General features: G+C 33.3%; 1 protein-coding gene across 1 annotated transcript in view; it reads left to right on the top strand.

Moving 5' to 3' along the window:
• The first annotated feature begins 419 nt into the window (after positions 1 to 419).
• PPP1R3A (protein phosphatase 1 regulatory subunit 3A) overlaps positions 420 to 17,064 on the top strand; it is a 42,673-nt gene continuing 26,028 nt past the window's right edge. Inside the window, exon 1 of the mRNA XM_055281416.1 lies at positions 420 to 1,214. Coding sequence (XP_055137391.1) covers positions 433 to 1,214 — 782 coding nt within the window. The 5' untranslated portion in view covers positions 420 to 432. The remainder of the gene's footprint in view (positions 1,215 to 17,064) is intronic.

The raw sequence follows: 17,064 nt of genomic DNA, 5'->3' as shown, positions 1-17,064 counted from the left end.
AGTCCAAACTACATATTCAGTATTGTGATACTACTTTTATTTTATTTTAAAAAATCCACATTTTCATTTTTAACATCAACTAATTAAAATAATATTTTTATCCTAAAGTTCCAGGATTTCCAATACAGCAGAACATTATTTAAAAATATCTGTGTGGAACTTAGCTCATAAGCAAATACAACTTTAAAAACTGCCAGTTAAATCTGAAACATACTGGCGGGAGTAGCATGGATGCTATCATATTCAAGGCCTTTAGAGGGAGGCTAGCAGGGTTGCAGGCTAGCATAGTTGACACGCCATTGGACCTATTTATAGAGCTGACTTCTTTTTGCAGTGTCAACTGTAACGTTATACTTATTTTAAGCCTCAGTATCTCAAATGTCAGCCTCTACTAGTTGTACATTTGTCTCTTATTTAATATCAGAGAGCCCAATGGAGCCTTCTGAAGTACCTAGTCAGATTAGCAAAGATAATTTTTTAGAAGTTCCTAATTTATGTGACTCTCTTTGTGAAGATGAAGAAGTTACTTTCAAACCTGGTTTCTCCCCTCAACCGAGTAGACGAGGTTCTGATTCTTCTGAAGACATATACCTGGATACCCCATCTTCAGGTACTAGAAGAGTTTCATTTGCTGATTCCTTTGGATTCAATCTCGTGTCTGTTAAAGAATTTGATTGCTGGGAATTACCGAGTGCTTCAACCACTTTTGACTTAGGGACGGACATTTTCCACACAGAAGAATATGTTTTAGCCCCACTGTTTGACTTGCCTTCTTCAAAAGAAGATCTTATGCAACAACTCCAAATACAGAAAGCAATACTGGAGTCAACTGAGTCTCCTCCTGGGTCTACAAGTATCAAGGGTATTATTCGAGTTTTGAATGTTTCTTTTGAGAAGTTAGTATATGTAAGAATGTCTTTAGATGACTGGCAGACACATTATGACATTTTAGCAGAATATGTTCCTAATTCATGTGATGGTGAAACTGACCAGTTCTCCTTTAAGATTTCATTGGTTCCTCCTTACCAAAAAGATGGCAGTAAAGTTGAGTTTTGTATACGTTATGAAACTTCTGTTGGTACATTTTGGTCAAATAATAATGGCACAAATTATACATTCATTTGTCAAAAGAAAGAACAAGAGCCAGAGCCTGTAAAACCATGGAAGGAAGTTCCTAACAGACAAATAAAAGGCTGCTTAAAGGTAAAACCAAGGTGAGGATATATCTTACAAATTTTATTATTCGTAATCTTAAAGTTTTTATGTCATTCTTTATTTCATGTGTTGTAAGAAAGTCACTCTATTTAAAAATATACTGCTTGCTATGTAAAAAACAATAGTGCCAGGCTTTAACAAGGTCAAAGCTATTCAAATAATAGCACTGTGTTATCCTTTCTACAAATGTGAGAAAAAATATGGCTATAATGCAATAGGTTAGGAGAGAAGTGCACTGTGTATACTACTTGCCTAATGAGTTATAAATTATTCCTGTTCAAACCATGAAATCTAGGTTATTCACATATAAAATTATTTACTTTGACATTTAAAGTACTTTTATTTTCAGTCGTTTTTAAATGTCTATGCTTTCCTTTGAAACAGTTTTGACTAACGTAAAACTATATTTCAATATGTATCTAGTTCTCAGAAATTTCTAAACTTCTCCCAAAAGCTGCAAAGAACTTCTTAATAACTGTTTGAGCTATACAGGGATGTTTGAAGTGATACATGTTAATTTAAATTATAAAAGAAATGACCTTAATGATTAACAGAAGGACATAAGTACATCAGTTATATATGAGTTACACCCAAAATTTCATTAATTATAACCAAGAATAACATTATGGAACACAAATTAGTATAATTTAGTAAAAGTCAATGGAGCAGAACAAAAAATGACCCAAATATAAATAGGGATATTCAGCTATATAGATTAGAGATTTGGGATGTGACCCCTCATTAGTAACCTTGCTCTCTTGTTAATGTGAAAAATAAGAAAAACTGGCATTCAGCTGTCTCGATAGTACATAGCTGGCTAATTTCTGTGACACTAGGTAAGTAGAGAAAACATTCAGGAGAAGTGAGACCCCTTCTGCTCCTCAGTATCCCAGAAGGAAAGTCTACATTGCTTCAGCCACAGGCAAATGTTTGATCATCCTCTGAGTGCTCCATCCTAACTGTCCCTAAACCCAAGGATTTTGGTAACTGTACCAGAAATAGTGTAATATAGGAAATAGGAAAGATAGGAAATAGGGAAGGGAACTGTTTTGGAATCAAGACACCCAGATTTAATTCTCTAAGGGGAATTTAATACAAAGCATAAGATATTATATTGGGAAATTTTTTAAAAAATTATGCTTTAAAGGATAAATAATAACCACTAAATGCATTGTTCCAATGTATTAATAAACTAAATGCAGTATAGATGGAAGCAATTCAAACATATACATTATGTTTATTTTCATTTTCCTTTAAAGTCATTTGAAATACTGGCTTAATCAACTTCATGAATTAGGCCAACTTTCTTGGTCTAAATCAAACTTTCTTTGATTTTAACTGATGCTGTTAGGACAGAGAGTATAATAATAATCTCTACATAGGCTAAAATAATAATTTGGATGTTTATGAAATTAGCACATTAGCTACACTAACAAAATAAGTTCAACATTATTTAGCAAACTAATTTATATGCATAAATACATACATATTAAATACTTAAAAAAAAGATAATCATTAGTGAATATCTGTTAAACACACTGCAACTTGCTCTATATGTTAGAGAAAAAAAAATTTAGAAAAGGCGCAGCATTATTGTCTAGAAGCTCATAAAAGAGGCAGTGTTGAACTCAGCGGATTTTTCTGCAATTTAATGCAGTTTTAAAATTCAAGCAATACCTGCTGAACTGTGGTTTGGATAGGGGATTCCTTTGATTCCTTTGATAGGCCAAACTTGACTGATACCAAGACAAAGACTAGCCAACTGATAGGCCTCATCTTCTACCTTGGTCATAATATTTTTGGAACTTCTCCTAGTTGAAGATATGTAGAACTATATGTATCCACACATACATTTGTATTCAGAACAGTAATCATTGGATTCACAGCGGACACTATTCAAGTTTTAATATTGCTTTGGGGAAAAACCTGAGAAGAACTAAACCACAAAATGGTCTGAAGGCCTGTAAAGTTTCCTAATGAGTTATAAAAATGGAAAAAATCTCTCTCCCTCAAAACCACAAATACATTTTCTGCACTTCTGTAACTTAAAAATGACCAACATAATTCAAACCACATTTTGAAAAAAGCATTCGCCTCTGGAGGAGGCATTTTGTGCTGAATTTCAGTCCAACATGAATTTTTACATCTGATTTATATACCACTCAAAATGGAGTGCATAAAGGAAATCCTGACAGATCCTTAGAACAGCATGTGCCATAATAGAATATTTATACAGCTTTTCCATGATATAATTTATATGCAATGAGGTTTCAAATATTCCTAAAACTCACACAAGAGAGCATTATCAAATTTCTAAATGAATATTGCAGTTGGATTTTACTGTGAAGAGTTTGGTTAGAGAAAAACAGCACACCTTATTGGTGTTATTTTACAAAATATGTACTTGACTAAAATAAAAATGAACTAATACTTATTTGATCAAAAAATTATAGATACTAAAATCTCCTCCTCTCTCCAAATAGTTACAGAATCTAAATGGGTCATTTCTGAGCATTTCTACACTTCCTACATAGCTTAATTTGGAGGTTATTTCTTTCAGAAGGTAAAAACAGAATATATATATGTATATATGTATGTGTATATACGTATACATACATATGTATGTATATGTGTATATACGTATACATACATATGTATGTATATGTGTATATACGTATATACACATATGTATGTATATGTGTATATACGTATATATGTATGTATGTGTGTATATACGTATATACACATATGTATGTATGTGTGTATATACGTATATACACATATGTATGTATGTGTGTATATACGTATATACACATATGTATGTATGTGTGTATATATGTATGTATACGTATATATACATATGTATATACGTATACATACATATATATATGATTTTTTTCTTTATACCTGCAAATAGATTAGTAATAGTGTGTAATATCATAGTTAAAATGAAAATCAGGCTGCCCTAGTGTAGAGAATAACAGCTAACTTCAATTATTCTTAATACAAAAGTTAATTTGCTATCAGGGTCCCTGAGATTGTATCTTCTGAAAGTGTCAATAATCCCTTCTAATAAGTATGGAATGAACGAATGTGGAAATACATTTAGGTAGGATTTCTGTTAAGTCAATCACCCACCCAGGCATTATGTTTTCTCTATGGAGATTTTTCTTATGTTAAGAGTTTGCAAATCTCCACATTGTTGTGGGTTGTCTATTTTCTTTTGATGCCTGATAGTCTATACACTTTGGACAGAAAGAACTATGTAGAGAGAGGAGGAGGCAGAGCTTGTAACTCATAGGCATGTGGTTGAGAGTGACCCAAAGATATTTAATTGCACCGAAAGGCATGCATCATGAGGTACTTGTTAAGTATCACCACGTATGCTAGCAAACTAAGCAGATTTCTGATATATCTGATGGGTTTTATTTTAAAATCAATGACAAAAATGACATTGATATAAATCACATTAAATGTACATAGACAAATAAGCTAAAATAGCATGCACAACAATATAACCCCAAAGTTAAGTTTTTAGGCTTCAGAGTTAAAGATATCTGAGTTTGAATCCAAGCTCTCCTACTTGCTAGCAATGTGAACTTGGGCAAGTTAAGCTTGTTTTTCTGGTATGTTAATTGAGAATAACCACAGCTCTATCTCATAGGAGTTGAGATTTTGGTGAAGTAATACATATAAATTTTTAGCACAGTGTCTGCACATAATAAGTTATCAGTAAATGTTAACTGCTGTAAAAAGGCAATGGTAACTTCAGCTTTAGGTGTATCTGAAAAACTGCAAGGCTCAAGCTGCACCAAATTTCTTCTCCTCTTTCCTTCCAGAGCTTCTAAATTTTCAGCTTTGGAGAGCCATTCCTTTGTCTCTTGCAAGATTTTGATCAACAAGGAAAACTAACTGAACTATAAATTTTCTTGAGATATGTGTCACTTTATATATGAATTATCTTAAAGCTGGAAGAGAACTTAATGAATGTTAAAATTTCCACATTTAATAGATGAAAAAAATGAAGAACTAGACCAAAAGAGATAAAAAGGCATTCATTTGGGATTGAACAGACATGCATATTAATTTCAGTAAAGTTTACAATTAGTAGCTATGTGGCTGTGGGCATATTACTTCAGAGCTCAAAGCCTCAGTTTATTCACCTGTCAAATAAGGGTCATGATGTCTAGTGTCACATTGATTAAAATAAGTTTATATACTTAAAGCTTTTAATATAGCATGTTAGACACACATAAGGATATCATCAAAAGCCCTTCATCACAATTGTCCCTATTATTATCAAATCTTGTTCAGCTAATGTCCTGACTCTTGAACTTGCATTATTTCTCCATACATCATAGGTTTCCTTGTTTCAGGCTCCAAAACTTATTCAACAAATGTTTACTAAAGAACTGTATGTCAGGTGCTGAGTTGTTAGGCAGCAGTATCTAACTGAGAAATGTGGCTGGAGACAGGTGCCTGTGAAGACAAGAGGCCCCAAGGGAAAAGGTCTTGAAAAGCAGAGAGAAATGAAGGGGAGAGAGAAAACACCAAAACCAAGTTCAGATTCTCTGGGTATACAATAGAAGCCATAGATAAAAAATGAAATAAGAATTATTTCCACTTGAGGTTTTCTAGAATATGTGACCTAGAGCTGACATTGTGTACTTACTGGCCTGGGGGGTGGTCTCCCTTCTCAGCATCTTGGCTTTTTTTCCCCACTGCTTGCTAAATGTATGTTCCTAATGGCTGGGTACACCGGTTGAGTTCATCTGGTTTTGTATTTTATTAAGTGAAACCAATTTATTATTTTAAGTAAAGAAACTGCATGATATAGGTGTTTGATGGTATTTATAACTTGGCCAGGTGAATGCAAATAAAGTCCTAAATGACTTTAATGCCAAAGAAGAAAATTGATTAGTCCTTAATTTTTGTACTGTAGGAAAAAAACCAGGTACGTTCAGGAATAGGAAAGGGAGAACTCCTTTCTAAAACATAATTTTAAGAATACAGAGGGTTTATCTTTCAGGGTGGTAAAATTGTGATAATGAGGCCAAGAAAAGCACTGGGAAATGGGGTCTAAGATATGGCTACATTGTGTGTTTCAGTCAGAGCTGTTGGATTGCGAGACTTCCTTAATTTACACGTACAGTATAATCTGGGGTCCTGGAAATAGTCCAAAGAGGTGTAAATAGCCCCAGGAGGCCTTTGGGACCTCATGTATGCCATAACTAACTCGTTTTGAGTCCACACTAATTGTGGAAGCTGGGTCTGTTTAAGGAGGGACCTCTGGCAAGGCCACGTGGAAACATAAAACACAGCTGTGCAGGGCCCATCAGGAGGGTGTTTGGAAGCAGCCAGCTGGTTGACAGCGAGGCGCCAACTGGCTTCGAGTTTCCTTGGAGGTCCACCAAGGCTTCATGGTTTCCTGGTTTTGTGGAAATCCATACCCCATCCTAGACTTTCCCTAGAGTGGTTTTGAAACTTTTCTGAGAGAAGAGGAACAAAAGGGTATCCTCCTTCGGGGTGTCTCTCATGCTGTGGCTGAAAGGAGTCACTATGAATGCCATGCCTCAAATGGATCCTCTGGGATCTCTGAGATCCTATCCCTCCCCACCTGAAGCCCATCTGTGGCCTGTAAAAATAAAGCAGGGCCCACTATTTCTGAGCCAAAAATGCTCTTGGCAAAAAAAAAAAAAAAAAAAAAAAAAAAGAAAAAAGGAAGAAAAAAAAGATGGCACCGTTACAAAGTAGGCCAACTTAGTTTTTCACCTTCCTCCACTTCTGCTAACTGTGACTCTCATCCCTATTCCAGGTTTTTACCCCTACCCCTCAGCAGGAAATAACGCAGGGGAAAAGACCTCAAGGGCAGATATCTGAAGTGGATCCGATTGCCCAGGGCCCTATCAAACTTTAAAAATCGTCTATAATCTGACACCTCATTTTGTAACCCTGCCTAAAATTTACATACATGTGTTTGTGTATATATATATATGTGTGTGTGTGTTGTATGTTTATATATGTATGTACACATGCACACACATGTATGAGATTTTCCTTCTTAAATGCAGACCCCTCGAGCGTGGCAGGAGCTATTTCAATCTTATACCCATTGAGGTCAGTTGCACGGAGGCACTTTGAGTTTGGATTGAGAAAATGGAAATGTCTGATTTTAGAGCAGAGAGCACTACAGAATACAAGGTAGATTTAAGTACGTTGTGATAGGGTTCCATAGAAGTATAAGACTCATGGGGTCTGGAGTACATGTGTATATGGAGGGTGGAGAATTCCAAAAACATTGAAGCATAATGGAAACAGCAAGAGCTTTAAAGTAAGGCAAGGCCTTGAGGCTTTAATTCTAACTAATTACTATCTGCTTGTACTTGGATAAATTATATTTTGTATCTATTTTATTCAAGTGTAAAATAGGGATAATAATTTCTACTTGGCAGAGTTGCTATGAGGAATACATTAGCTAACACATATAAGCATCTATTCCAGTTGCTGACATTTTGTAGATACTCAAAATGGTAGTATTAATGGCATTGGTGATAAATTCCACATTTTCCAATCTTGTATATGGCTAGTACTATGCCCAAGATTAACGGAGAAATGCTGTTTTCCCTCATTATCATTCCTGCTACCAGGACCCAGGCTAAAACAAATAGTTTCAAAATTAATCACGTTATGGTTCAATAAGTCTTGGGGGACTAGCCAGGGAGACGAGTATTTATAACATTGCTTCTATGGGAAAATGATTTCCAAATTTTGGCAACTTCCGGGTCACAAAAAAAAAAAAAAAAAAACTTTGGAACATCACCTGTTCATAAATTGGAAACTGAGGACATGTTTTTTCTTAAGATAGCTCTTCTGAAGATGGTTCTTTTGGACTAAATAACTGAGTTGATTGCACACAATTCACCTTATTATCCCTTTATGCCTATGAATAGAAGACGAAATTGAAGTTTATATAATTCTCTTCTTCGAAGAAAATATATTATGCAACATCAAATTTCAGTCATTCCTCTGTTTTAAAGCATTCTGTGTACCCCAAAACTATACGAAAAGGAATATATCTCTTTTCAGAGTATTATCTCTCAAATCTTTGCCGGTGTCTATTCTGCTGCTTCAATAGCTTTACTAGGTTAACTAGCATGGTAGTGTTATTATCTGTTAAATAAAAATAACAGCTGGTTTTGAAGCCTTAATCATGCAATCCTGCTGTTTAAAGATCTTATGATAAAAAGATGAAAACAAGGAAGTTGCTAAATTTAACTGTTATACTGCATTGCTCAGGGACAGAGACCAATTAAACAAACCTGTCTTAGGAAATTCTAAAATTCCCTCCACACCAAATTACTCTGAAAATGATCTGTCTGTGTTGTACATCAGCACTATTCAAGTCACAACTATAAATTGAATTTTAATATTGTAATAGTTGTCCTATGTGTAGTCATGGTTTTGATTTTTATTTACACCTTTTGAAATTTGCAGTAGTAAAAAGGATTCAAGTACCCTCCCCATTGATATTTGTAAATTATACTGAATAGTGAAAATGCTTTTCCTAATTATGTGAAAACATTTCTTAGCCCATTGACACCATCAGAATACCATCCGTGGTATTTGGAGAATTAAGCCATGGTACAAACCTAACCTATTGACTCTAAAGCTGTATGAATAACCTCCAGCTGATTTTCATTTTTAAAAATTACTGTGGATGTGTTAACACAATTACAAATCACATAGAATTGCTAAGATAAATTTTAGTTTCACAAACTATATTTGAAATACAAAATATAGTCTATCAACCTCACCTTTTGAAGATTAATATTTATAAATAATTTTATAATATGTTAAAAAAACTTAAATCTTGTAAGTACTTACCAATAGAAAAATTGAAGTTTTAAAAAGTCACATTTAGCTGCAGCAGAAAATAGATTATATTGTTTACATATAATCTTAAGTAGGTGCATAAGATTATTGTGTTTATTGTGTTTAGTATTTAGTGTAAATATAGTTATAATTATTGTTTCCAATGTTAATACAGTACTTGATTTCTGAACAGTTTATGTTGAATCCTTTTGTAGAAGAGACCATCTAATTCTATCCTTTGCTTTTAGCAGTATTCAGAAAACACTCAGGTTAAATTGTTATATAGTTTCTTCTTAATCATCTTGATATGGTTTGGCTGTGTCCTCATCCAAATCTTACCTTGAATTGTAATAATCCCCACCTGTTAAGGGTGGGGCCAGGTGGAGATAATTGAATCATGGGTTTGATTCAATTATCTCCACCTGGGGCGGCTTCCCCCATACTGTTCTCGTGGTAGTGAATAAATCTCATGAGATCTGATGGTTTTATAAATGGGAATTCACCTGCACAAGCTCTCTTGCCTGCTGTCATGTAAGACGTGCCTTCGCTTCTCCTTTGTCTTCCGTCATGATTGTGAGGCCTCCCCAGCCAAGTGGAACTGTAAGTCCATTAAACCTCTTTCCTTTATAAGTTACCTAGTCTTAGAGATACCAGGTATCTCTTTATTAGCAGTGTGAGAACAAACTAATACGTATCTCTTGGGAAGATTATGTTCTTCATTAATGTGTTCTATCAGAAAAGTTCCATGACTTTAATGTAGCCACTTACACTGTTCTGTCTTTAGTCATTTATTTACTGTTTCAGTTGAATTAAATGTTGGAATCCCTATCCTTATACATTAAAATCAAGCAAAATTATATTGTTTCTCTCACAGACTTCTATTTTCCATGTCAAATAACCTCAATAACTTTTTTTGCCTTGAGGTCTGAATTAGTTAACTAGAAAACAAGTTTGTAGTGTTTTAATGCATATGCCAGAGAAGAAAAAACCCCATCAACTGAATTCTCATACGGGGTGAATGATATCACTATTATCAGGACCATACATTGCCAATACTGATGGATCAGGAATAGCCCAGTTGGTCAACAGTAGTTTAACTAAGACGCTCTCCAAGTCCTGCCTTCTTTGTTTGAATTCTCAGTGTTGGAGGTACTATTATTACAGTATTTCCTCTGGGAGTCAGAGAAGGAAAGGAAACTTTATTTTATAAAATTAGAAAGTTAAAAGTACTTCAGAAGATCGCTTCATTTATTCTTCTATCTTACCTAAAAAGATAGCTATATTAGAATTCTTGAAAACTGGACAAATAATGAGCAATTAAGAATTAAAGTTACACTATTTTCTAGATACCTAATTTTAAAATAACATTTCTTTCCAGAATGTAACTGTATAAATAAGATGCTGAACATAACTTTTTAGACGTTATTAATTTCTTTTTTACATTTTTATTTTATTTTAGATTCAAAGGTGTGTGCAGGTTGGTTACATGGGTTTATTGCATAAGGCTGGGGTTTGGACTTCCATTACTCATATCGTAAATGTAGTAACCATGAGGTGGTTTTTCAAACCTTGCTCCCCTCTTTCTCTTCACAATTCTATCATCCCCCGTGTCTATTGTTTCCATCTTTATGGCCGTATGTACCAATTATTTATCTCTCACTTATAAGTGAGAACATGCAGTATTTGAGTTTCTGTTTCTATGTTGATTCACTTAGAATAATGGCCTCCAGTTGGATCCATGTTGCTGCGAAGGACATAATTTCATTATTTTTAAGGGATGCATTGTATTCCATAGTGTATATATACTTTTTCTTTATATAATCCACCCTCAATGGACACTTAGGTTCATTCCATGTCTTTGCTATTGTGAATAGTGCTACAATAACATCTACAAGTGTGTCTGGAAAACAAATGTTGAATAAATTTATAAAAATAAAATGCAGTTTAGACCCAGTGAAATTTAAATTGGTTTACATTGTATCCCTTTGTTTTAAAAAGGTTAATATTGTGTCTACAAGCAGAAATTATTTGAATATATGCTAAATTTCTTGACTTTATGTGTATGTATAATTTTAACTAAAAGCTGTTCTATCAATGAATATATACAGAATATTGGTACAGCCATTCCAGTTGTTTATTTAGGAAATTAAACATGGGGAGCAGTGTAATACTGCCCAGTTACACTCAACTCATCCTTGATGCACCGCTTTTTTCTGTGGAAAAAATACACACACACACGTGCGCACACACATGAGCTTTTCACTTTACCTGATCTCTTTCTTATGTGTGTGTGTAATCCCTATAATAAAGACATTCTTCACAGAGTTCGTATGTTAACTGGTATTTTATATTTTCTATATCGGTAATATCTCATTCCAAGTTAACGTTGGTAAACCGAGTTAAGTTTTTAGACGTTGGCAATTATGTGAACATTCAAGGCATTTGCTTGCAAATCTCATAAAACCCATTTATTTCAACAGGACCCCTAGTGCTACTGTCTATCCATATTATGGAACTTGCTTTGACCTCTGATTACTGTTTTTACTTTCTTTAATTTACCAGTATTTCTAGCAACATTTTCCCATGAAAAAGCTAATTCTAGAGCACAACTTTTCCTAAATAAAAAGTTGCTGTTTGTCACTATTACATCTGATGCAATTTATTTATAGGCGAAGAAATTAACACCTAGCAAAAGACTTACCAGATATTTTTGTGTCTGGAAGAAATAGAACCTTTGCCACACTGCCCTCTATATCTGTTTAGTCAGCATGTTTACAATGGTGGCATTTCTAGGCAGCCTCCAGGTATGGTCTATTTTTTTTCAAACCATAACATTATATTTTATCATTCATAATTTTTATATTTTAATAAGTAGTTTTATTCCCTTGTGAAAAATTCAAAAATTATTTTACTGTAAAACACTTCAGTTAATTCTTAGGCTACTTTCAAAGGTCATTTATTACATTTACACCATTTAAAAAAAAAACAATTACGAAACTACATCTTGCTGGCCATAATATAGGCAGGGTGACGGGAACAAATATGTTGATTTTTTTTGGTTAAATTCTGGAAATGTATTCCCTTAATCCCACGAGGTAGTTATAGATGAAGAAACTGAAACTCAGACTTTTCAAGGTAACTCCTGATGAAACTGGGATTACAGCCGCTTTTGATGTCAAAACCACCTTCCCCTTCACTACTAATGCTGCCTCATTAGGTAGCCATTTGTGAACAGTAACGGATATTAAATCTCAATAAAGTAGTATACCCTCAATATGCTGAAATGTAAATATTTAGAAAGCTCCTCCAAATTTATGAATACAATGTGATCGTAATAGGACTTTCCTGGTTTCTGATGCTATTCATGAGCAGTAGTGATAAAAATAATACATTATGGGGTTTAACAATCCTATTAATAATAAAAGATTCTGACTTACAGGTAAACATGAATACAGCCAAAAGTATGTTTTTAGAGATTTCCCTTATGCAGACACTAGCTCTTCCACTTGTGTTCACTGTTTCTATTCAAGCCACTTGCGTGCTTTGAAAACATTTTTTTCCTTGTCTCTTTCTATTCCATTTCCACCTTCCACAAGAACCAGTTTGATTTTCCCTCTTACTTGAGGCTTTCCTAACGTCTCTAATTTATCCAGATCCTTCCTTTCTCTAGGCTCAGCATTTAATGCCTACATCATTCATCTGGTAAATGTTAAATATTACCTATTTCTGCACTTAAGACCTTGTACGTGTGACCTTTTTCCCAAGTTCTTTGAGGTCGGGAATGGTGTATTAGTCTAAGTATTCGTCCCCATGTGACTAACAAAAACCTTTGAAAAACTATTAATGGCAAATAGTTTTCTCATAGATAACTCTGAGGCATAATAAAATCCAAAAAGACTTCTGAATAGTTAAATAATGAATTATGTTTATTATAGTTCAAATGATGAATGCATTTATTGTTTTCATGATTTTTAAAAATCAGATGCCCCCTATACATCTCCATCTGGATCTCCAAGTTGCAAATTATTTTATGTCCCAAGTCAAAGTTACATTTATCCCCCAATCCTATTTCTTCATCTTATATTTTATATTTTGTTTAAGTCATAGTCATCATTCCTATCATTCAAATAAGAAACTTTAATATCATACCTGATTTACCTTTGCCAACTCCTATTCTACATCCATATTATATTATATGGCCATGGCGGTGATGATTGTTCCTTTGATCAAAAATACAAATTATTTTAAAAATTAAGAATGCAGTAGAATATACAAAGACTATATTTACATATGTTAAAAACAACAGATAGAAGGGGATTTGTCCCTGCAATAACTACATGTTTGTTGTCTAAATTGAATAAAAATTAATAGGTAATTGAACACATTAATCATTGTAACATCTTGTAGACAGTCTAAATTTAGATGGTTTCTTTCAGTTACAAGGATATCAACGAAGAATTGAATTGAGAAATAATATAATTTCCTACAGCATACTCTAATTGTTCAACACTTTCCTCTTTTCTATGACTTCTAAATAAATGATTAATTGTGCCATCATAATTTTACTTTTCTATAAGTTCAAGTAATTCTAACATCTCAAAAGAAATATTTATTGGTCAGCCTTTGGCCTTCTTTATGATTCATACCAGTGGGACCAGAACAAGAAACATCCAATAGACTGAATAACAAAAGACCAAAGGTAGAAATTCTATGTTCACCGATCAGAAATGATTTACTTACCTTTTTCTTCTTGACAGGGCCACTGCTCATATTAGTGCTGACGCTTATGTGGTCCTCACTGATGCTGGCATCCCTAGACATTCTACTGGTTGTATTCCACTGACATTTCTGTCTTGAGATTGCTGAGTCTTGGTCCTTCCCTAAATGAAACAAAAAGCAAAACAAAAACCTAGAACCAGTAAGAGTAATGCAATGCGTCTAAATGTTTAAACTCAAGACCTACAAAAATTTAGTGTGATGTGTCTGCTACACTCTATTGTATACTACTTAAAAGGTTTTTAAAAATGATTTTTGATAAAATTTTAGATTTATAGCAAAGTTACAGGAAGAATAGAAACAATTCCCATATTCCTGTATATAAATATTTTAAACTGTGTAACAGAGGGGTCTAGTTGCATTGATTCTTGTAGGCAAGGGCTTTTACTTTTGTAAACTTTAAGCAATGGGAATTTTTAGTTTGTAGCTGATTGCTGATTTTACTGAATACAAAACATTTTAAATATTTTGTGAAAATATTGACAAACTCAAACAGAATAGTACTATCAGGCATATTATAACACTCATAACTCTTAAAATTATAGTATTTTTATGACAATTGGAAACATATTTTAGGAAATTAAGGTGAAGTCTAAATAATTATGTATTTTATATAGCAAAAATAATCCATCTATTATACATCAATTAATTCTTACATTACTACCTTTAATCCTCATAGTTTTCATTAAGAATTCTAGTATAATTTTTCCTAATACTCTTGCGAACTTCATTGTACGAAACCTGAAGTCTCCACCCAAAGTAAAAATGTGTTATGGAGGTAGGTAATACATGGTATTTGTAAGTATTTTATTTTCCACTTTCTCAGAATAATTGTTTCAGTGAAAGTAGCTAAAAGGTAAAATTTTATTGATACATTTTGTTGTTTTCCTATTAGCTTCAATATACAAATATGGGTCCCAGTGAAAACATTGTGAGATTGAATTAAACATGTTTTTGAGAAGGAATTAGCTGTTGACTGAACAATATGGAGAGATACTGTTTTTAGTACAATAGAATATACTTGTCTGTACAAACTGACTTATGAAGCAATTAATTTTTGAAACCCTTTATATAATTTTGCTGACATAACTATTTTGTATTTCCTATATACATTTCCTATATACATAACTATATATACATACTATATACTATATACATACTATATACATAACTATATTGTATCTCCTCAATTTCTGGGTAATTCTTTGACCACTTATGATGATTTTGGACCAATTTCCCTTTATTCTTTTAATTTTGTATTTGAGGGTCTGTAACATTTGTTAGAACTTGGCTACAAAACCAGGTAAGAATCTCATCTCGTGTATAATGAACTGTAGTGTACTGAGAACTTGAGATTTATGGTGTTCTTACCATGTTAATAAGTTAGCTTGTTCTTCATCAATTTAGAATTTGCTATTACATAAAATTATATTTTTTAAATCTCTCTATTATGACTTCTTAGGTGATATAACATTATCTCCCATTACTTCACAGTTACATTGTAGTAAGCAGAGCCAGTCCCATTTCACATAAGAAGAAATTTGTCAAAGGAGATTTATTTGATCAAGTCCAGGAAATATATAACAGGCAAAGCTGGGTTTAGGATTTAAGGTCTTTAACTCCCTATAGTTCTGAGGCATAGTGCTTCGATAAACTAATTATTCATAAAGAATTTATAGTCCCTATTTTACATAGAACTCTTTTAGGTAGCTTCTATCTCTAAGCAAAGATTTGGTTTAGTGATAATATTTGTACACATGAGAAGTTAGCTATCGACATGGTATTTACCAAATAGAGAGAAACATACTTGGACGAATTCATAGGAGATAGAGAGCAATAGGCATTAGAAAAACGATTATACTGCAGGCTACCACGATTAGGGACAGCACCACAGAGGAATTGAATTTGACCTGCAAATGGTAAAATTTGTGAAGGTGGAGAAGGAACAGAAGAACATTTACATACAGTATAAATATACTTATGGAGATGAATGTACAGAAAGTAAGTTGAAGATGTTATTAATCACACTGCCTGAAATGAAAGGAATTGTGGGAGTCAATCTTGAAAAGCAAGATTGAAAAAGAGTTGTACAGTCTTGCTAGGCTGAAGATTTTGTGCTTTAGTCTCTATGCTCAAGAACAAAGTATTTTTGGTTATATTAATCCAGAAAGAGTTTGGAGGGCACGTTAGAATGGAGAAAAATGTATGATTCAGTTTGCTAACTGTAAGGAAGAGAATTGAATGTAATCGTATTGAGTATGATTTCCCAACTTTTTTCTCCTTAGAGGTTTTGCATTGATGATGTTATACGAATGGTCCTTCATTGCCTTCTGCTGAAGGAATTTATGAACACCATGATACTTACAGGGCATATTTTGGGGACGTCATAGTTTAAATAATTGTTTGTGTTCATAAGCATTTTTATTTACTTGTCTATACGTGTTGCTATGTTTAAAACATGGGTTTCATCTTTTTCCCATTATCAATATTAAGTACTCAATTCTTCTATAGGTCATTTTTTATATAAATAAGATACATATTGCACAGATTTTAGCTATTTCTATACCTATTTCATGGGTGATTCATCTTACTACTCTGGCGGTGCTTAAGGGAACTTTCTTATTGTAATTAGTTTAATCCAAATTATTCCTTCAAAATCTAAAGTTTACACTTTTACCTAGTGAAAAGGATTAATCTAGGCACCTCAATCTTTATCCTCTTAGATGGATATATGGGAACTACTCTACTATGGTTTCTTCTGTAATACCAGTGACTTCAAGGTTGAGAGGGCATGGATCTTGGTTAACATTAAAGAAAGAAATACACAAATATCTAGCAAAACTCTTACTATGCTCTTAGCTTGTATATTGATGGAAAGTAAAAAAAACAATCAGTGACGGGAAGAAATGAATGATGAAGGACCATCAGTCATTCAATAAATATTATTGAAAACATACTATGTGCCAATATTGTTCTAAGCACTGAGGATACATTAGCAAAAAGACAATGCTATTCTTATGTAGCTTACATCCTAATGGAGAGAAAACTAATAATAAATTATAAGTATAAAGAACAACTAAAGTTACCAGATAAATGCAGTTGAGAAGCATAAGCAGAATGAGTGTTCTTCCTTCACATTCTCAAAAGAATGCACTTCATCGAGAAGGTGACAATTGATCAGAGACTTGAAAAGAGTCAGTG

Source organism: Symphalangus syndactylus, chromosome 6 (assembly GCF_028878055.3).
Source record: "Symphalangus syndactylus isolate Jambi chromosome 6, NHGRI_mSymSyn1-v2.1_pri, whole genome shotgun sequence".
NCBI classification, from domain to species: domain Eukaryota; kingdom Metazoa; phylum Chordata; class Mammalia; order Primates; family Hylobatidae; genus Symphalangus; species Symphalangus syndactylus.
This window is presented reverse-complemented; position numbering and strand designations above follow the sequence as displayed.